At 35.1% G+C, this 23461-nt stretch overlaps 1 protein-coding gene across 5 annotated transcripts in view; it reads right to left on the bottom strand.

The window, feature by feature from the left end:
• Positions 1–23461, bottom strand: part of JMY (junction mediating and regulatory protein, p53 cofactor) — a 59229-nt gene that overhangs the window by 13511 nt on the left and 22257 nt on the right. For 2 of the 5 annotated variants that reach the window (XM_045571662.1, XM_036410982.2), the window contains 8 exons: positions 20965–21134; positions 12507–12672; positions 12030–12217; positions 10600–10686; positions 9863–9958; positions 7751–8345; positions 6345–6655; positions 1218–2687 (listed from right to left, as the gene is read on the bottom strand). In XM_045571662.1, coding sequence (XP_045427618.1) covers positions 6348–6655; positions 7751–8345; positions 9863–9958; positions 10600–10686; positions 12030–12217; positions 12507–12672; positions 20965–21134 — 1610 coding nt within the window. In that variant the 3' untranslated portion in view covers positions 1218–2687; positions 6345–6347. Of the gene's footprint in view, positions 1–1217; positions 2688–4140; positions 4742–6344; positions 6656–7750; positions 8346–9862; positions 9959–10599; positions 10687–12029; positions 12218–12506; positions 12673–20964; positions 21135–23461 lie in introns of those variants that run through there. The other 3 variants (XM_036410984.2, XM_036410983.2, XM_036410986.2) reach the window with 3 other exon arrangements.

The raw sequence follows: 23461 nt of genomic DNA, 5'->3' as shown, positions 1-23461 counted from the left end.
CCACGGCAGCACTAAGAATGTCCAACTGCCTGCTTAGGCCTGCTCCCCCTGGGGAGCAGACTTGTGCACTGGGCCTCTAGTAACATAAAAGTGCTGAAATTTTTCTACGGTTTCATATAAGAAAAGCCCCACAGTCCCATTTTGGAAATACTCCCCCTGACTTAGTGTCACAGTCGTGTCTAAAAGTCTGTTTAAAAATGCATTTTATAGAAATGTTTAAGTTTCACAATGAAGAATTAAGGAATGATTGCTTTTATGCTGCTCACAAACTCAATAAGCCTATAAAATGTTCATCAAGTAAGCAAAACAGTTGCTTATCTTTTAAAAATCTTTCTTTAGCCAGACATTTTTTCATATTGCTACAATATAGTACCATTGGGATTTTAAATCATTAGGAATACCTCTATATATTCCACATTGGTTATATATACATAATTTTAGTTGCATTAGTAGAAGAAATAATTAACATTGACATTTAAGTGAGGAGTAAGTAATACTGTTCTCAAAACATTCCCCAGACCACCACCTACTTGTTTCCCTATTTTAAATATATAGTAGTTGAGATTAGATTAGTAAATGAACTTCTAAACTGATTCAGCATAAGCAAGCAGTTGTTTGCAGATTCTTATATATGGGAATGATACATTAACAGAAATATAGCTGTCAAATATTTTAAACCATATAAATAGTACAGGCAAGTTTGGAAGTGGAAACGCGATCTATAAGTACCATCATAACTAAAATATACACAAATGAAATACTAAGGCCCAAGGTGCTCATCTTACTGGGGTAAGAAAAAAAAAAAAAAAAGAATTTAACCATGTCAACATAATTCCTGTTGGGGTCTAAAACTGCTTTAAAATTAAGATGAGTCGTCTTAAGACAAGTGGGTCACAGTTATTTTAAATTTTAATATTATTTGTGAGAACTCTTTAAAAGTTGATGACCTGCAGTAACATGCAATTTTATGGAAGCAGGAATCTGAATCTCAAAGGGAAGTGAGTATATTAGAGAAAGTTATTTACCAGAGAATGAGCACAGCTGGCTGCTCTAACCTAATCATCTTCAAATGTGAGATAATCTTCATGGGACCCTTGGAATCGCAGCTGTAACACCAAATGGGTAGCGATGCCTCTAGACATGAGGGTTCTAGTGCTTTTGCTAACTTAACATTGCATCCTCCTGTATTTTTCTAAATCTCAATGAATGAATTATTCTCAAGGAAATAATACTTTAATGTGACAAGGGTGTGAGCATTTTCTTCTTCTCCGGAATACTGATCCACTGGAGGGCTTTTACACTGGGACTGCTTTCTGAGTCTAGGTCAGATCATTGCCTCATAAGAAATGTCTTTTTTGGTACTTTGGTCCTCCCTTCAGATAAAGGCCAAGATCTGTCTTATGCAGAATTACTTTACAGAATATTATACTGAGTCCAACATATCTATCTTCATTTAAGCCCATAGCAGTCCAGCTGAGAACACATACTGGCTCCATTCATATAAACGCACCCTTCGGGACTCCATTATAGCAAAACAGGCACCTAGAGCTACACACGTTTAATTTAGTGACAATAACAAAGGCTCTATCCAAAAACTCCACTCAAAGCATGTGAGGATAGTGAAATGCCAGCTAAGGAGGCTTTTCTGCTTGTCTAATTTCTTCTGCATATCTGTAGATCACTTTTTTTTTTTCCCACTGTGGAGCGTAAAAATAAAAACTTAAATGGTACATGATAAAAAGACATGATAAATAGGAATCTGCATTCCTATTATAGAATCCTGAATTTTGATTCTTAATAGGAAAGTCATGTTGAATTACAGTAATCAAGCAATAGTTCAAACAAAAAGACCAAAAATAATTTGAATTATCAAATTACAAAGTATTGCTTCTCATAAACAAAGCTGCACATAATATTCAAACTATTATAAATTCACGATTATTAAGAGCTATTTAAAAGCATGGAAATTTTTACTTCAAAAACTTACAAAGTGTAAGAGTGTGCGATTTTCTAAAAATATGCCATGTTAAATGTATCATATTGTGGTAAACACGTAACTAGATGTATCTCCATAGTTTTGTATCTTTCCAGATATTGTTGAACATCTTTATGAAAATTCCTTTGGAGATAAGTAATGTGGAAATGTTCATCATCTGATTTTCTTCCAATTCCTGCCCAATGGTTATCATGATAAACTTCTTTTTCAGAGTGTCAAACTATTTATATAAGCTGATATGGAAGAAGCTCTGTTATTTTCAAGCAGATGACTACCAGTGCACTGAAAAATAGATTTCAAAGCAGTCCCAATACAACTTACAGTAGACCCCTGTCCACCCAGTGCTCTTCCAACTCATAGCAACCCCTAGCTTTACTGGCCACTGTAAGTATGTATGTGGGTGGACAGGAGGGGAAGATGGTGAAAAAAAAAAAAAAAAAAAAAAGGCCATCTCTTTGAAGGCCTTTTCTTCCCTCTAGTCAGAAACACTGCACACCTAACACTCATGTTAACCACCATCTATTGCAATGACTGAAGAGTAATAACTTGCCAATTGTGCTTCCTTTTTTCACACCACTGAGCCAATACACTTTGGATCTAATGGAATCCAATTCTGGAACCAAAATTTGTTTTTCAAAAGAATATGAATCGGTCTTCAACCGCAGGTATTTTTTTCTTTTTCATGAGTCACCTGTTTACAAACGAAATAACAGTGTATTAAAAAAAAAATGACCTATTAAAGGTAGTATGTATATATGCTTCCTCATAACTTTAGCAACATCCAGAATGAACAATGATGATTTTCCTTATAAATGGCCATTTATACAGTTAAAAAAAAAAAAAAAAAAGATATGCTTGTATTCAAAAGCAATAAAAATGAGAAAACTTACATATGGGTTTTGATCACTGTTAAAAGGTTGTATGTTTGATTCTCTTTTTTATTTCTTTTAATGTAACATGACAATACAAAAAGGAAAAATATAATCTAAAAGTATTTGCCTAATAAACTGACAGTATAAGAACTATTACATTTTTAAAATTCGCTAGGGAGCAATTTTTGTTAGATTGACATTTAGAGGACGGGATTAGTACTTGTCTTTAAATGGGTGTTTTACAAAGACTTTGTAAAATTCAAAATACGTAGTTGTTTGAGATCTATGAGCTTACCTATGGCACAGGAACATTTATATAAAAGTTCTGGTACTTATCAGATAAAAGCTCATATGAAAAGAATATTAACTTACTTTATTATAGTTCTGCGTTATCTAACACTGTAGCTACATGTGTCTATTAAGCACTTAAAATGAGGCGTGCCTGAGAAAATTAATTTTTAATTTGATTTAAATATGAAGTGATAGAAAATATTTTTTTCTACTAAATACAATTTCATTGTTTTGATAGGACATTTTACTTTAACCATTGAATATTTAGCATCCAGACTAAGATGTACTATGCTATAATTTATACTATTAAGTATAAAATACACAGTGGATTTTGAAGACTCAGTACCAAAAAAATGTAAATTGAATTGTATATATTTTTTTATATTGAAAACATGATGAAAGATACCATTTTGGATATAGCATGTAAAATAAAGTAATAGTAAAATCAGTTTCACCCATTCTTTTCTACCTTCTTTATAATTAGAACTTTTAAAATCCTATGTCAGGCTCACATTGTATTTCTATTGAACAGAGTCATTATAATTCCTTCATAAGTTTAAGAAGGACCCCATAGGGTCCTAGCTGGTTTGGCTCAGTGGATAAAGTGTGGGCCTGCGGAATGACAAGTCTCGTATTCAATTCCAGTTAAAAGCACATGCCTAGGTTGCAAGCTCAATCCCCAGTGGAGGGCATGCAGAAGCAGCCAATCAATGATTCTCTCTCAACACTGATGTTTCTCTCTCTCTCTCCTGTTCCCACAGGAAACAAACTAGAAACTGAATAAAGTCTATGTAAATACCCTTCAAGGACACTGTTACCTATAGTGATCTCTAGGAAGAGTTTTTAGAGGAGGACGAGGTACACTTCACTTTTTACTTCATGAATTTTTGAGGAATTAGCTCTTCAAAGATGTAATCACATTAATGATTTAAAAGCTCTAAGAATGAAGCCAATTAATAGCAGGAAATACAAATTACAGTCTTTTTAGCTATCTGTGGAGAAGTATCTAAAGCATTTAAAAATGATTTCCTAAGCCCACACACTGGCAGTGAAATGGAGCTCTTTGATCAATGCCAACTCAATTGGTGGAGCATACAGCTAATCTACAGATTGCTTTGGGTGTAGGATATACTGTCTTTTAAAATTAGCTTTGCAGCTACCTGAGCTCATACATTTTGTGGAACTATTTCATTGTTTCTCTCAACATTATACTACATATACCAGTCATAAAAAAATCATTCAAAAAGAGAAAAGTTTTAGGCAATTTTCAAAGTGGTATTTATCCTGGACAACAGAAATAAGGCCAAATTAGCAGCCAAAAGCTACAAATAATAGACACTTTAATGTAGGAAATACTGTTGCAGTGTCTATGTTGGGCAGGATCTGGTAGGATGGGAAGATGACAAACAGTGATGGGCTGGCGTGAGCAGCTGCTGGGAGGCCACATACCCTGCCTGGGCCACTGCCGGCAACTGTAATAAAAGGACTAAGCATACTCATTCTATGAAGGCCCACCTGAGGGATAAACCAATCAGCACTAAGATGGTAGTTTCAGGCATAGGCTTAGCATCTCACTGAGAAGCTGTAACAGGAGACAAGCAATAAAAATAGGTAGCAAGCACTATAATGTGAAAGACAAAGATCCAGTGTCAACAAGATTCCCTGTCAAGACACACCTGAGTCTGTAGACACATTCATACACCAGGTAGATACGCTGATAATATTTATATCCCTTTGCAAAGCATAGTATACATGTACTAGTTACGTACAAGCACAAATGGTTTGAAATTATTTTGGGGCTCATAAACAGTAAGTCACACAGAGTGACTCTGTTAATCAGGACCTCTATAAGTAAGGCCGTTGGAAAAAAGGATACCAAAAGCCCAAAATCCATGGCAGGACCATGGTATTCTGAAATGTTGGCTCAAGCACATTAAAGGTAACACACAACCACTTAAGAGAAATATGATTTTCCCCTACCCATTTTGTTAAATTACTTATCTGTGCAGATGCTGCTGGAGAGATGTGCAACAGGTAAAATTGCTTTTAGTAATATTTGATATCCAAAATAGTATCTTTGAACATGTAATCAATCTAAAAATTAATGACAGTTTTTTTATTTTGTATTAAATCTTCAAAATCCAGATGTATTCCTGCATATGCATCAGAACTACTTGGTCAGTATCCTGGGGAGTGAAGGCCAGGAATCTGCCCTTTTAATAAGCTTTCCAGGTAATTCTTATAATCAAACATGTTTAAGAATAGTTGTGCTGATGAACCCTAGCAGGTTTGGCTCAGTGGATAGAGCGTTGGTTGGCCTGCAGATTTAAGGGTCCCAGGTTCAATTCCAGTCAAGGGTACATACCTTGGTTGCAGGCTTCTCCTGGAGGCAACCAATCAATGTGTTTCTCTCACATCGATGTATCTCTCTGTCTTTCCCTCTGAGTCTCCCCCCCTTTTGGTGAATGGGGTGAAGCTGTATATTATTTAACTTATAATATATGTTGTCATGACTGATTCTATATATTTAACATAATTTATAATTATATTACTTTATATTTACCTTATTAAAATGTAATGGAGTATAACTCTCTATACCCTGGTAGAATGCCAAATGTGGAACCAATACCCAGAGGGGTACTCAATAAAATATTATATGTATAATTTTTATATTTATTATGTTAACTGCAATTTTAATTAAACAATATAGTAACTATAAGCCTAAAAATGATCAACCTCAGTTTTAAAGGCTTAGAAAGCTAAATAATGAGATAACACAATTACTTTTCCAGTATGATCTTCAAAAATTCCTTTACAGGCAGCTAATAAAACATCAAAATTCAATATGCATGCATGTGTAATAAAAATGCTTCAGTTAGAAAAGGCCATTTCTGTTTTGAAAGACTTTCTTGGTATTAGATAAGACTATCCTCTTTACTTGGGATATGACTGTACTGCCATATAAAAAAACATTTACAAAGCAGTATCTTTGAAAAGTGAAGTGCTTTCCTATTAAGTTTCTAGAAACCACAGAAGTAAAATCTGAAGTTTACAAATTTATGACCCAACTATAATTGGCCTGTATAATAAATAATAAACCTCAGGCTCAACATAAGAGACATTATCATCATCATCCAGTATAAAAGCTGTGTTACCAATGCTATGAAGAAAGCAAGACCATTTACTTGTTAGTTTTCCCATTCTGTGCAAGGCAAGGCCTCCTCTTCATCCTCCGACTCGGGGGATGCTTCTTTGATTCTCCTGAGAGCTTCATGGATGCTCCGCGTGAGAGGGTCTGTGTCAGGCAGAAGCGTGAAGGATTCTCTCAAAACTTCCTTCTGTACTTTCTTCAATTTTACCCCCTTCCTTATTTGTGCCAAGATATTATTACTATCATCTTCATCAGGAAAAGGAGGCAGAGTTCGTTGTTCAACCTTTTTCAGATGAAAACTACCACGTTTCAAGGAAGCTAACACCTCATCCATGGGTGAGCTCACTTTAGAAAATGAAAGGAAACGACTGTAGTTAGGATAACACATAAAGTCAAACTACTACAACCTCTAAAGACTGTAGGACTTGATAGCCCATGACACTGGAAACACCATCTATAAAATGGACTATTCAGTGTGACCAGAAGGTTCCAAAGCCCAGGGAATCCTAATTACACTTACTAAAAAGAAATTCAAAGATTCAATTCCATGTCAGGTATTATTGGTATTCCTATTATTTCCCATGTGAGAGAAGGGAACAGATTGGGAGCTGGAAGGTGGTCTTTAGAAATATCATGGGTGAGACTTCTGAAGGATTTCTATAATGCACCAAACCAACCAAGAAGTGACTGGGTTATACATTTAATTTTCAAAAATTAATTTTGGTTCATTATAGTGATTATACTTTGCATTTAGTTGTTTTACACATGAAATTCTACTTGGATTAAGGTAAAAAATATTTTACAGTATAGTATTTCAGATTAAAATATAATATGCAAAATGTTCTATATAATATTCTATGCAAGCTAAAGCTCCTTGAGGGCCAAGATTTTCTGTTCTTTTTAAAAAAATAGTTTTAACAAAATATGACATGTAAGAAATTATTCATATTACTCCTTATTCTCCTTTGATTCTTTATATGGAGTATACCAAGATCCTCAATAAACACGTGACCAAATGTTATACTGTTCTGCCAATGCCACCCTAGTGTGATAGTTCTGACCAGATGACTTAAGCTTTCCAATGTGAATACATTTCTTGTATTTCCCAGGTTTAAAATCACTTTCTTACACAAAAGAAGCTGCCTACTATGTATTACCAAATAGATTAAGTATCACTTTAGAAGATTTATTTTAAAAAATATACCCAACAGCTAAAGGTACACACTTTTATATAGACATAAAGGTTATGTCTATAGAAATTTGTCTATATGGGTTGGTAAGAATTCTGCCCTGCTGTGATCTTGAAAACCTATTTGCTATCAAATAATGTCCAGAAATAAAATAATGTATTAAGCTTCGTAAGATCCTATGAAATAAAAAGTCCTTTGATTATGACTCTCTTTTTCAACAGATGAACATGAAAAGATCTCTTTAACTTACCTCTCCTTCTCTGCAAACCTTCAGCAGTCTTTTTGAGCTTCTTCCTGGCACTGACCAGCTGGCTGCTATCAAAGAGATGTGCTGAAGGGGCACTCGCAGATTTAGGGATTCTCTTCTCGTTCCCCTCCACTCTAGGCAGATCTTTCTCCAGTGTCTCTGGGATGCTGTCCTTAGCAACAGGCAGAGGTGGTGGTGGTGGGGGCGGGGGAGGAGGAGGTGGTGGAGGTGGCGGTGTTGGAGGAAGAGGTGGTGGGAGTGGATCTGTGGTAACAGAACCTGGTTCAAGGTCAATATTATTCAAAAGTGAAAGAGAAACAGTGGGGCACAGTTCCGAGGTAACACCACTGAGAGGTAATGAAGTGGCTTCAAGTTGTACTAATGAAGTATCTTCAAGTTGTATGAGGCTTTGGGCTTCTGCTGTCTGTGATGACCCAAGCTTGCCTCTTCCTTTCTGCACCTCTTCACTTTTCTCTTCTATCTGCAGTGCTCCTGGCATAGAGTTGCATTGCTCCTCGCAGGGCACAGGACTGGCGGCACTTCTTGCATGAGCCAGTCGCAATCTGCTTGATTTAAATATAACTTGGCCAGGGTACCTCTAAAAAAACAGAAGTTATCATAACTGGTTAAATTATGTTAAAACAATTTATGAACAAATGGCTATTCTCCCTCTCAAGTGAAAGATGTTCTTTTGGAGCTTTTGTAATTTTCAGGGAAATTTTTGTAATAAAGTTATACAGAAAACCAGAATACCAAAGTGTAGTAACTTTCAAACAGTTATCACCAAACTTTAAAAAAAAACAAACTATTTTATTGATGTTTTACAGAGAGGAAGGCAGAGGGATAGAGAACATCAATGAAAGTGAAACATCAATCAGCTGCCTCCTGCACACCTCCTACTGGGGATGTGCCTGCAACCAAGGTACATGCCCTTGACCGGAATCGAACCCGGGACCTTTCAGTCCACAGGCTGATACTCTATCCACTGAGCTGAACCGGTTAAGGCTATCACCAAACTCTTTAACATTTGCTCATCATCAAATCCTTTATCAAGATCTTGTAATCTTCTTTTCGACTTAAGCAACTATTCAAAATTATGACTATTAAAAAACGGTCTTTACTGGATAAAATTATGAATTTAAACAAAAAAATAATAGAAATGCAAATTACACAACATAAATGATGTAAAACATATATATGCAGAAAGCTAAGGGATTATTTGTTTTTTAAGAATATTTTTTCCATTGATCTTTTCTTTTTTTAATATATATTTTATTGATTCTTTACAGAGAGGAAGAAAGAGGGATAGAAACATCGATGTGCCCACAACCAATGTACGTGCCCTTGACCTGAATTGAACCTGGGACCTTTCGGTCCGCAGACCGACACTCTATCCACTGAGCCAAACCGGTATCGGCAATTATTACTCTCTTACATTTATTTTCAAATACTTACAGATGAAATTTTGGGAGTACTGACTGACGTAACAATTCTAATTCTATATTTTTACTGCAATGAAACCGAGCATTAATGCATTCGCTTAACTCAAGGCTTAACACCGTTTTCACTATAATACTAATAGGACTTTATAAAAAGCTTCCGACAGTGGAAATAAGGCTCCTGAGCAATTTACCAACTAAAACTATTCAGCTTAAGCACAGTTCAAAGAAAATATTTAGCTGCTATGATGTCAGTGTCAAGTCATGGATTCACTGGTAAGAAAACTGCTGAAGCATTTCCCATGTATGCTGATCCACTCTCTAATTCTGTCACTGATCATTTCCATAGATTACTACCATACGTTGATGTGTATGGAATCAATAACAAGTTGATGCTTGAAATGGAGAGCTAGCTGTAAACTAATTACCTTATAATTAGTTTATAATTCAAGGGGAATCCAGGCTTCCTAGTGGCCATTCCTCTTATACTAGACTGAAGTGGCAGCCAAGGGTCACAGGATATTAATTCTGGAAACAACCAGAGGAAAGGTAGCCATTCAATCAAAACTTAATTACTTTCTAAACAACAAAGGGAAAGCCCAGTTTTTCTCATACAAAGAAATCTTACAGTAGTGTGTATATAGCAATGAAAAACAAAACAGTGTACTTTTATTACCTGTTTAAAAGTTCGAAGTCTATCCAGCGTTCTCTGTCTTTCTTGACTAACCCAAGCACTTTTTCTTTCTTCTTCATCATGTAATTTCTCTCTCTTCTGGTAAAAAGTGAAGAGTAATTCAATTATGATGTTTCCCATTTCTTTTTATCATTAATAGGAAAAAAGAACAGAGTTCTCCCAGTATGTCAGGTGGGTAACCCCCCAAAACGACGCATTAAACAAAATGTTTTATGGCATGAAATACTATCTGTTTTTAACAAATTATCGTTTTAAAATTCATAATGGCAAAAATAATACTATTTTATTTTTTATTTACTCCCAATTAAAGAATTTTATTCTGTAAAATAGAATAAAATCTCTGAACTAGAAAATGTTTCATTTTTGGGGCTCTGGCTTAAACAATTTTAAGTATGAAATACTTATAGCTATTAATTCTGCTAACTCAAAACAGTGGACCTTAAAATAAATCAATAAACACTTGGTCAGTAATTTAGATATTACACTTTAGGCCAACCAATATAACCAGCAGTTAAAAAAAAAATAAAAGTAGTTCCAGCATTATACATAAATCATTTGCTTCACTATCATAACCTTATAGCTGGCAGTTATTTGTACAAAAATTTAAAATTTTTCTCGTATTGTTGAATCAACTAAAAGTGATCTAATTAAATCTCAATTGGCAGAATATTAATTAAATGAAAAGGCTTTCTAGATAGCAAATGAGTTATGAAACTTACTAGTTGTACTGTGTGATGGGTTCTGTAGTTCTCTTCACTCTGAAGGTGCTGATGGAATTTTTCAGTGTGTTTTGCAATACAAATTTCCTGTAAACATATAAAACGTGTTTTAATATAAGTGGAACTTAAAGATTTAAACAACATATCATGGTTTACGTGATAAGTCACATTTTAACATATAACTGCATGGCAAAATATCAAATAAACCACCTCTGGTTTCTCATTTGTATACTGAAGCAGCATAAGCCAGCCAAATAACCAGGATCTTAAAAAAGAGATTTCTATCCAACTATTAAAACTTCTCTAGCATTCCTGATTTCCCTTTTTTGGAAATTGGGCAAGATAGAGTGGAAGAAGGTGTTCTTATATAGTCTCAAAGGTCTCTTTCAGCTCTGAAAGTCTGTGGCCAGAATATTCTGTCTTATTGTACTCCTTAAACTGTCTGGGCAAAAAGGATATACAACTCCTGGCTTAAAGTCTGTATTCTTAAACTCTCTCTGATGAATAAAAGGACATGATTATGCCCAGACTGCTTTGAACCATATTATGAAATCTTAAGCTTCTGGCCACGGACTTTAGAGCTAAAAGAGACCTCAAAGACTAGAAAGTCAGAATTATGCTTTTCCTGAAATTATGCTCCCATGAAAACAAAAAGGTAACAATAAAATGAGATATACGTGCTTCTTTACAAAATAATACACTGTCATTTGGCAATTTTAGTGACACCACGCTAAATCTTCATTTTCCCTCTGTCCTTTTGGAAAGCCCTCCAGATGAAAGGGTTTCCATTAGTTCCCAACACTCTAGGAGCAATACCAAAGATTAGTCTTCTAGTCAGAGAAAGGCATCTGAGGAATGACATTTTAAGCCAGTAAACTATTTTGTAAAGCAACTGTTGATATTATATTCTCCCCCGAAACTCGGTTAAATCTCTTGCCTAACAAGTATTGATCATGAAATGATCTTGTCCAGGGCAGTCTCCCTAGGGGAAAAAGGCAGTCCCATACAGTGACATGATGCAGTGGTATACTGACTCAGGCTTCTCAAGTCACACAGACCTCAGATAGAATCCTACCTTGCCCATTACTAAGTACTTCTCCTTGGGTCATTTATTTAACCTTGGCTCCCTTGGTTTTAAAATGAGAATACAGGTCCACAATCCCTTATCCAGAACAAAGGTCAGATATGTTTTGAAATTAATTTTTTTTTCAGATTTTAAAAAGGTGATAGGTTATATATATCATATTACCAAGGAACTCCAGCAGGACTCTGAAGCAGCACCCCATAATAAGTTACTTCATTTTAAAAGATGAACAAGTATTAGTGACAAACTAGCTTAGCATTATTAACTATAGATTAAGGATTAGGTAATAAATAAAAGCAAAATTTAAAATTAAGGCTGAATGTCATAAATACATAACTTATTATACCTTTTTATTTCTGAGGTAGGCTTTCTTGGCTGAAACCCGTCCACGTCTTGCTTCCAGCTGGCGTGCTTTCTGCTGAAGTTTATGCAGCTCTTCTCTCTGTAAATGCACTGACGTTGCCATCTCTTCCTTCTCCAGCATTGCCTCCATGCTCTCATAAGTATCATAGTACACCACTTCATCTCTCTTTTCTGGTACAGAATAGCAACAGAGATACGGTTAAGAGCGTAAACTGCAGACAGAACAGGGTTCTCATCTACTTACTGGTTCTGTAACCTCAGGCAAAGCCATTATCTACCAGCTAGTAGCTATAATGCACACTGACCACCAGGGGGCAGATGCTCAACGCAGGAGCTGCCCCCTGGTTGTCAATGGGGCTCCCACAACCCCTCCCCTTTGCTGAATTTGTGCACTGGGCCTCTAGTCTCTTATAAAGCATTCAATCTTTTGTGGACTTATGTGGTTAAATGTACACCATACCTGATATAAGTCTTTTGATGCTTTCTAATTGTGCTGTCAACAATAACTCTTCACACTTCAAGATTTCAAACTGTACTTCATACAACTGAAGTTGCAGATCATAATAATCAGCTTCTAACTGATCCAATCGGGCTATGGCTTCTGTACCACCCTGCAAACTCTGCATCTGTGTTGAAAATAAAAATATTTCTAGTTGGTGGGGACAAGAAAAAAAAGTCATGTTGTAAGTTCTAATTAGAAATAAAGACTAATCAGACAGGATAAATCCATAAAGCAATTATTCTAAGAAACTTGTGGGCAAGAATGAAGATTGGATCTTTGGAAAAAGACAGGTGCAAGAAACTTTTCATGAGGCTGTAATGTGGGAATAGTTTTTTGGTATGAGAGAGTTAAGTATTCTTCCAAAAACATTTCTTCTAAGAACATGGCACCACTCTTTGGCAGTTTACGGGGTTCAAGCCCAGAAGTTCCAGGAGACTCCTGGTACAGGTATCAATTTGCTGGGAACTAGCAGCACTGTGAGGAGACCCTGGGCTCACGTGGCATGCTAAGGAGTGACTAACAAACGAAGTGGGGGGAGAACAAAGAGGAAAATTAGATAAATGCTTATGAGCTCAGGTGAGTCATCACCGGGGCTTCCAGAAGCCCAGGAACACACTTAACGGAAAGTCCTGGGCAGCCATGCCAGCAGACAGTGAGTTCTCATTTCTACAAAATAACCCCTTCTGGCTGGTGAGGTTAGTAAAACATGTTAGCACATAAAAAAGAGTGTTTTTAAACAAAATTCCAGCCTTCCTTTACATTTTAGATATCCATCCAGTTCAATTCTTTTAATAAAAATTTCGAAATTCAAAACAGTTAAGTAGGGGTCTAAATGTGCAACAGTATACATTTAAAAATAACCAGATGAATTAAATACAGTGCTATTTAATTTAATAAACATTTTATAAATAGTTAATAAGTTATCTAAGTTGTAAGTCAGTGATTTTGCTACACTAAGTAATATGAGTAACAAACAATAAATATAAAACAAACCCAAAATGGGTTTAATTATAGTTTCACATATGAGGGGGAATGTTGATGAAATTAAATCCTGCTGCTTTTGTCCTAAATCATAAAAGAAGAATCTAGAAGTGATTTCTTTGCTAAGACTTCTCATCTCACTTTAAATTATAAACCCTTTACAGACTATCTTAGGGGTCTTGTCCAGTCTCGGAGACCACAGTCCCAGGATGCATCTTCCTTTGTTATCAGCACCAACACTTTCTGTGAGCACAGCATTCAGACAGACAGTGTGTGATTTTAGAAGGCTCTAATGCTCTAAGTGGGGAATTATAGTCAGTAAAACCTCAGTGTGAATCACTGAAGGCATCATTAAAAACCTTCATCTATGATCAGTTCTGCAGTGATGGTCCAGTGCAGGCTGTTCCATCTTTACTATCTCTAGTTCTCACCAGCCAGAAGTGACCGTTTATCTGCCACTTTTATAACATGTGCTAATTACCAGACTCCTGTCCCATACTTTGGCTAAGAAAGGAAGTTCAAAGTCCCCTGTTGACATACCTGTACATTGTCAGCTGCCTCAACTGCAAGTAGAACAATACTCTGATTCCTGCCCAGGGCCCAAATACCTTAAAAGCATTTAAGATGACTAATGATACCCGAGTACAGCAAATAGCAAAGAAAGGAAGGGTGTTCTTTTACAACAAGTGATCTCACCCCCAATTTTCTGGCTTAGTGAGTTCTATTCAGAGCAATAGAGTCCAGACGTGCATTTGGCATGGCTGGGTTCAAAAGAAGGACAAAACCTCATAAGAGACAGAAGCACAAGACAAGAAATCTGTTAAGTACCAAACTCTAAGAAAACAAACAACAGGGCAGTGATGGGTCTCAGGAAAAGTTAAAGAGATGTAGAGAACACTTTCATGAGATAAGCTAATGAAAAGGGGGTTAAAGACAAGCCAGGGAAATTTTGAGAGCACAAAATGGTACTGTGAGGTTTATCTATACTTCAACATGGTGGAGAAATTCTCAGAAAAAGGCATGGAGAGGTGTGCAGAGGCTACACTGCTCCAAATCTCTTCCCTGTTAACGTCTGAAATTTCCAGACTGACTTTTTTCCTGGTGACTAATTCAGCTGACAGCCACAGAACTGAGGGAATGGGAATCCAAAATGGAAGGAGCACTAACTGTGAGCAATGGGGCCACGCAGTGAAGGAAGGTGCCACAGATGGAATCTGGGAGGGGGGGGCAGTGCTTCCCCTGACAAGAAGGAAGCCTAAAGAGCAGGTTAAGTGTTCAAGAAAAAAAGTCAGTGCCAATGGAAAAACTGTTCAACTTTCACCCTTCTAAATACACTTTTGAAATCAAGATCCCAAACCAAACTGTGACTTCCTAAGGCAGCCTAGGTAGTATCAGCAGCATGTGAACGAGCCCAATTACACAAATTCCTACAGGGATGGTCTCTCCACTTAGACAAAAGAAGGGAGCACCATTCTGATATAGAAAAGGGAACAAAGAAAAATGTTTCTGCAGTAAATCTATCAAGGAAATGAAGTACAGAAAGTATTAGTCGACATCCATATATCCACGAAAGTACATCATACACTAATGACCCCATGGATAATCACCCCCCCTTACACAATGATATAGTAGTTTTCATGTTACCTATTTTCCAGATTGTACTTTATCTTAAAAACAAATGTAAAGTCATTTACATAACAAATGCTGGCCCTGTCCTGCCTTTTACCCTACTGTGCTAGAAAACCGTACAACATGTGAAGGGCTGTGAAAAACAGTGTCTATGGGTTGAGCCAATATAGTAGCCAACAAGTACTCACTGAGCACTCACCACTATGTGAGTTACAGAGAAGATGGCAGTAAACAAGAAATGAAGCGAGGGTTCAAAGAGTAGTCATAAAAACAATGCACAGCATAAGAGAAATAACATTAAAGGCAAGCTCGACAAGCATTCAATCAAGACTAGCCCTTTGATGTGGAAAAGATGAAAAGAACATGAGACTTATAACTAGGCAAACCTGGGGTTCCACTATAACAGCTGCAGGGAAGATACATACAAACTGATAACTGGTTTGGCTCAGTGGATAGAGCATCAGCCTGCAGACTGAAAGGTCCCAGGTTCGATTCCGGTCTAGGGCATGTACCTTGGTTGTGGGCACGTCCCCAATAGATGTGCAGGAGGCAGTTGATCGATGTTTCTCCCTCTTTGATGTTTCTAACTCTCTAGCCCTCTCACTTCCTCTCTGTAAAAAATCAATAAAATATATTTTTTTAAATTCCACACTTCAGAAATATTTTAAAATTGGAAATATCCATAAATTATTTGATGTCAAAACCTAATCTCACAATTAGTAGGGAAATATGATCTGACTTGATGTGAATCCTTATTTATTCCATTTAACATAAATATCTACATGTTTCATTACTGAAATGCTAACATTGGTCCAGTAGTTACATACCTTCAACTGGCTTTCTAAAATCTAAAAAACTGAGAATTCTGAAACATATCTGGTCTTGGGGTTTCAGATAATGACTTATGGGCTTATAGCGCCAAGGATTATGATTGGGAATTGAGGTAATACACATAAAACACTAAGGACAGAGCCTGAAATATTTAAAACTTTTTTGTAACACTATCAAAATATAACTTAGATAGTAAAAATAGAATTTCAAATTAAGTAACAGAGTTTTAGAGTGGAACCTAGCTTTCTGTACTTAGAGACTGAAATATCTACTGTACAGATATGATGAAACAGACTATCTGCTTACTGAGAAACAAATTAAAAACACAAAACCAGCCTCTCTGCCTCATGTTCCTTGAGGTTGAAACTTTTTGGAAAGGCCCATACGAAAAACAAATAAACATTTTAAACATGGGAATTACATTTTCACCACTTCTGTATTCCCTTCCATGATACATGCACAGTTAACTAACACAGATCACAATAATAATATCTAATGTTTATTTTTGGGTTCTTACTCTATGCCAGGCACATTGCTAAATGATTTATATACATGAACTCATAACTCTCCTAGAAGGTATATATTATTTTATAGAGAAGTTAAGTAATTCACTCAAGGTGGGATCTGTAACTCTGTCCAATTTAGCAGCCACAGCCATATGTGGCTACTTAAATAATTTAAAATAAAAAATTCTGCCCCTCTGTCATATATGCAACATTTCAGGGGCTCAATACAAATATGGCTAGTAGCTAAGCTTATGGGAAAGTGTAGATGTAGGGTATTTCCATCACTGAAGGAAGTTCTGCTGAAGTTTTCTGTCTATATCATAAGTTCATGCTCACTATAGTATAAGTGCTCAATAATCTCTCTCTATATAAAAAGCCAGGTACCGGAATGCTGAAATGACCGGTTGCTATGACACCCACTGTGGCTGGCCAACCGGCCCAATTGGGGGTGGGACCGGCCAGCCAATCACCTGTGCCCCCCCCCCCATTGCCCAGCCACCATCGGCGTGGGCTAACTGGACCCTCCCCACCCACGTGCACTTGTCCTCTAGTTAATTACTAGTGACTTAAATAAACTGACATAGAGGGCTATAACCTTAATTAATCATAATTTAGCCATATGCTTTTAGGAGAAAGACAAAATAATGAAATAAAAGGAACTAGCCTAGGGGTTGGAATATATAATCATAATATATAATCTAGAAGTTGCCGAAACCGGTTTGGCTCAGTGGTAGAGCATCGGTCTGCGGGCTGAAAGGTCCCGGGTTCGATTCTGGTCAAGGGCATGTACGTTGGTTGGTTGCGGGCACATCCCCGGTGGGGGGTGTGCAGGAGGCGGCTGGTCAATGTTTCTCTCTCAACGTTTCTGGCTATCTATCTCTCTCCCTTCCTCTCTGTAAGAAATCAATAAAATATATTAAAGATGGAAGATATGTTTAAAAAAATTTTTTTTAAATATTCTAGAAGTTTATGCATATTCATAGAGATGACCTCAAAGAATCAGTTTTAAAAATATGAATGGGAATGGTTAAAATCCTCTGCCAAGACAAGAAAGCACATTGGTGTATTTCTAGAACTTTCAACTACAAGGATTGGAATCCCAAGGGTTTTCTGGTTAATTCCCTATTACCAAGAGAATATGGTCAACAGAAGGTAACAATCCACAAATTAATTGATATATGTGATTTGTTTCATGACGGCATCTTAACTTTAGTATCTATTTCAATTAATAACTATAAAGAGAATCCCTTATTTCATTAATATCCATTATTTTAATGATACTTCTTAAATACATCCTATTCCTAAACTTGTGTGATTATGTGTAGCTTCACCTTGTTCAGTGGTTTAAAATGTATCTGATGTGATCTGTAAATAATAATATTTGAAAGTAAAAGATGTATCTGGATAGACTGTGCTATTGTTTTAAAATCTGGATTGATGGAGAATATACTATTGAAAGTGTAGAATAGTCACAACTAATTGAACTCACCCTTTCAAAAGTATTGGACCAAAAGGGCAATGATATTTTCAAGAGTTTTTGATGGAAAAATTTGAACACCAGCAGAGAGAGGCTCAGATATAGATGAACTGGGAACCCACTAAATTTGTGTGCAAAGCTATGCATATGCGTATTTCTGAGTGCAGGATTCCTTGCTTTCAAATCATTAAAGGGACAAATTGTCTGTGACCTCAAGAGGGTAAGAATGGCTATAATCAAGACTCAGAAACTGTTAAAAAAGAGATAGAGTAAAAGGCATCATACTTATTCTGAATACTAGTGTAAAGAAAATTTTAAATTTAAACAGAATTTTGCTTGCCCAGGTGACATTTAATATTTCAATGTTAATTTAAAAATTTTGTTTCAAGTTCAGCATTATATTCATGTCAAATATTACTAAATAATTTTCAATTTAATTCCTATTTTTAAAGTGTTTTGTCACATCAGGAAGAAGTCTTTTGTCTTCAAAGTAACCTAAGGAAACACAACATAGCAACATTTTTAAAAAGAACAAAAGTCTCCCCATCATTTAAATCACAGGGTAGTACTCTATCACAAGGTCTTCACTGGCATTTGTTTGGGATGGGCTTAATAACTGACATTTGTACTATTTCTCATGAGTAATGTGGTCACCTTTAAATTAACGCTAATAAAACTGTATAGTAAATCATCACAGACGCACATAAAAAGCAGAATGCGTATATTATATACACACAACAATCATAAACCTGGCAAGAATGACTAACTGGCAGTTTTACCAAAACCTTTGAAGATTTAAACACACTACAGAATGTTAAAAAACAGACTGTTAAGGTAACAGGATGGCCCCAAGGAAAATGACCCCACAGATAATCATATCCCAGATTCTCAGGGCCCAATGTAGCTTTGTCTACCACCCTAGACCAATTCCAGTAAGAATAAATGTTCCTGCAATAGCAAGTACTGCAATCAGAAACCTTGCTCTCAGCAGCTCTTTTAGGCACCCTAAAACAAACACAACAAAAAAGTGCTGATGAATGCTACAAATATGGATGAACCTTGAAAACATGCTAAATAAAACAACCACATATTTTATGGTTCCATTTACATGTCCAGAATAGAAAATTTAGAGAGACAGAAAGTAGATTAGTTATTGTCTTGGTCTGGGGGAGGGTGGGAGAGGAGATGAAGAATGACTACTTGCCGAAACCGGTTTGGCTCAGTGATAGAGCTTAGGTCTGCGGACTGAAAGGTCCCAAGTTCGATTCCGGTCAGGGGCATGTACATTGGTTGCGAGCACATCCCCGGTGGGGGATGTGCAGGAGGCAGCTGGTCGATGTTCCTCTCTCATCGACGTTTCTAGCTCACTCTCTCTCTCCCTTTCTCTCTGTAAAAAATCAATAAATTAAAATTAAAAAAAAAAAAAAGAATGACTACTAATGAACACAGGTTTATTTTGGGGGTTATGAAAATATTCTCCAGTTGATTGTATTATTTCTCAAAATATGATTTAAAAATCATTTTGAGCTACGAAGTACTACAAATCTAATGAAGCAAATAATTTTATACTTATCTAATCCTTCTGAAGTATAATTCCTCTCTTAAAATAGCCAGTATTAAACTGAGGGGGACACTTTTGTTGGGCAGAATTCTAATAAGCAGAAAATGGAGGCAAAGGAAAAGGAAGAGTTAAAGATGATCCTAAGGTTTTGGGCCTGGGGTGTCTTGAAGAATCATGCGCCCTTAACAGAAAGGAGAGATTTGAGGAAGACCTGCTAAGTACGGAAATGAAGGAGTTTGGTTTTAGAAATATTTCATATATGACATATTGGCCCCAAAAAGTGATTTCATTTCCTCCCCCCAAAAATGACTTAATAATGTATGATACAATAAATTGTTAACCATCTATCTCAGTAAGGTAAAAAATGGATAAAGAAAAGGAAAAGCAATCCAAAATTTATTTAATGATTTGACTGCTTTTTATCTTTGATATATTTTGAGTTTTAAATCTGGGTACAATGGACAAACTGAATAGCTGTGCCTAAAACATCAAAGGTTACTACCTACCATCTAGAACACCTGCTTAGATTCATCCCTAACACTAGTTTTAATCTTCATTCACTATTAAAACTATATACTTTCCTGATTTTCAAAAATACTGCATTCCTACACCATATCATTTGCTTCTTCTAGTACTTAGAAAAACTATCAGCATACACAAATGTAGATATTTAAGTACTCTTTTATAAAAAGCTATTTGTTCTGGCTAAGTTTAATAAAACATAAAATATATAAAATATTTCAAAACTAATGGTTGCAATATTTTCAAGCAAGATTTGGGCATCAATGGTATATCCAGTGCTGTTTTGGACCCTCTAAGGAACACTAAAACCACTGATAAAAAGGATGAGAAAAAATATAATTTTTTAGAAGTTCATTTTAGGTAGGTTTTAAGAAACCCTTTTCAAGGATTTCTATAGCTTTTTTTCCTTTCTTTTTTGTATCCATGAAGAGAAAATTGAAACCCAATCAAGAAAATTGGACCTCTACTAATCTTATTTTGTTCCAGAAGAAATAAAATGAAAGTTCCAAAGGTAATGGTCTAAGCATAATATAATCAAGTCTAACAAAATGTTACTGCCTTAGTATTTTTGCTAAATTTCCTTAGGGAGTGAAACTTTCTTAATAATTGTCAGAAAGCTTTGAACATTACTAAATTTTAAAGAAAGCAAAGGAATTCTAACGTAGACCTCCTTTTATCTGAACAGTGCACTGATGCCTGTATTTCCATTGTGATGCTGTGAAAATACCATATGTATCTATTCTATTAGTGGCACTGCAAATCATAGGCCCCATCATGAGTATTATTGTCTAATGGAGTCAGTGCAAAATTATTAGTTGACTGTAAAATCAAAAAAATGTCAGTCTTATACAAAGATAAAATTAATTCTTAAGTTGTAAAAATTTTTGTATCTTTCCGTGTTTTTGTTACCTCTTCTTTTAGTGCATGTTTCCTCTGTTCCAAACAGATCTCTTTTGCTCGCATCATCTGTAGCGTCTCCTTAGAAACTGCATACTGGAGTTTCTCCATACGTTCAGCGGCTGCTGCCCAAGATGCTTTACCAAACTTCTTCTGATCTGCTCGCATTCGATCGTACACAGCTATTAATAATAATTTTTAAAAGACAATAAGATATAAAACAACTTGATACTAAAAAATTTGAAAGACTTAGGTTTCACTAACCACCTACTCAAAGATAAACACCCAAATCTTACCCCCATGGTAAATTACTTATTAATGGCTCTAAAATATTATTCAACAATATCTTAGATTATAATGTCTTCAATAAAAATTTTAAATAATTTTCCTCAGAAATAACTTTGTCAGATTAATTTTAAAAATGCTCTTTTACATGTCCAGTGTCATTACATTTCAAAGTTTCTATATAAACTTTATTCTGTGAAGGTTTATACATTTTTCCTGGTAATGTTAGTTGAAATATTCAAGATTATTTAAAATTATTTAAATCCTACTAAAATTCACTTCTTCGGTTGACCTTATTTCCTGTGACCTTGAGAAAGTGATTTGTTAATTCTAAGAGTTTAAAAAATAGATTCCATATAATTCTCTACATACATAAACAATGTTATTATCTGTGAATAGGAAGGACATTATATTTCTTCCTTTCCAAACTAAATACATTTTATTTCTTTTTCTCACCTCATTACAACAAGCTAAGACTTGCTTTTTTAGCACGTGATGTTATATTTTGCCGAATGCTTTTTCAACATCTACTGATATACTGATCATGCTTTTTTCTTATTAAGACTAGAATTTCTCAACACCAGCACTTTTGACATTATAAGCCAGAAAATTCTTAGCCATTATGGTGGGCTGTCCTGTGCAACATAGAATGCTGAACATTCTATGGCCTCTGCTGGCTAGATGCTAGTTATTCATTATGCTGTTGTGAAAACCAAAAATGTCTCCAGACACTGCTTCATGTCCTTTTGTGTAACACAATCACACCCAGTTAAAAACTACTGCTTTAGACCTGCAATTCAGTAGCATGCATTGATTGGTTTTCACATACTGAATGAGGAAAGAAAAACTCCATGTGGTCATGATTGTTAATTTTTAAGTATTTTAAAATTTGTCAATATTCTGTTGAGGATTTTTGTATCTATCTATTAGAATACAGGTCTATAGTCGTCTTCTTTTTTTGTGTAGTTTTGGAGTTAGGGCATTGCTGGTCTCATCCTAATAAATAAAAGCCCAGAGTTTCAAAAGTAGCAACAGCGTAAGTGTCAGACACTTTTGCCAGCATCTATGCACAAATCAGTCACGTCAACATTAAAACATAAAGTATTACTAAAACATACCTTAAAAGAATGAAGAAAAGCACTTCATTGTCAAACACTACATGTTAACTATAATTTCATCTATCTAAAGCATTTTTTTAAATCTAAGAAACAAACCATATTTAATTTATTCTTTAACAAATAAAAATCACATATATTTATTGACAGTTTTTATTACAGCTATCAAATTTCACTTTGTATGTAAGTGAAACATCTGCATAAGAACTTGAACACATTCTATACCATATTAATCACCAAAACAGATAAAAGATTTGAAGATTAAATAATAAAGCTCAAAACCTATTAAAAGGAATAATGTCCTTTCATAACAACAAAGGTAAAACATAAAAAGCCCACGGGTGAACTGAACAAGAAATGTGTAGGACCCAGATAAAAAACCAAAACCAAAAAACAAAACAAAAAACATAATCAACTTGAATAAATGTCATGATATACCAACCACACCCTCCAAAAAATATCATCCTATGTTTATTTAATAAATAAAGCATTTACTCTTCCTCATAAATATTAAAATCCTTTTTCAAATCCTAAAACATTATAGTTTTGATCAGAATTATATTAGTTTCGGAAAAAATGATCCTAATTAAAAAAAAAAAAAAGAGGGTATGTGATTTTTTCAAAAGGTTTATAATACTATTTTAGTGAAGAATAATTGAGTATAGCCAAGATATTTTGAAAAACAGTGAGGGTTTAACTGATAAACTTTGTTAATAAATTTTGTTATAAAGTTACAATTACAATATAAGAACAGAAAAGAGTGTAGAAAGAAATCTAAGTATATAAAAGGATTTTTAGTAGGCTTTAACTATTTGAAGGAACACAGAAACTTACTTTAGAAATTACAAGTTAACATAATTTAAAGATTAAAAAGGAAATCATTCTTAAAAGCTGATGATTTTTAAAGTAAAAAATGGTAAAAGAAAATTTAGGAATAGATATTTGCAACAGATGTCAAAACTAGACAACTATAATAGAAATATAATAAAAATATCAATGAATATATTAGGAGCTCTTATAGAGCAATACAAAAAATACCATAGAAAAATAGGCAAAAATGTTAACTGAAAAGAAAAAAAAAAGAATATGCTAATACCAATTATTATATG

This window comes from Pipistrellus kuhlii, unplaced genomic scaffold (assembly GCF_014108245.1).
Source record: "Pipistrellus kuhlii isolate mPipKuh1 unplaced genomic scaffold, mPipKuh1.p scaffold_m20_p_4, whole genome shotgun sequence".
Classification (NCBI taxonomy): domain Eukaryota; kingdom Metazoa; phylum Chordata; class Mammalia; order Chiroptera; family Vespertilionidae; genus Pipistrellus; species Pipistrellus kuhlii.
Note: the sequence above shows the minus strand (reverse complement) of the source record. Positions and strands in the feature narration are given on the sequence as shown.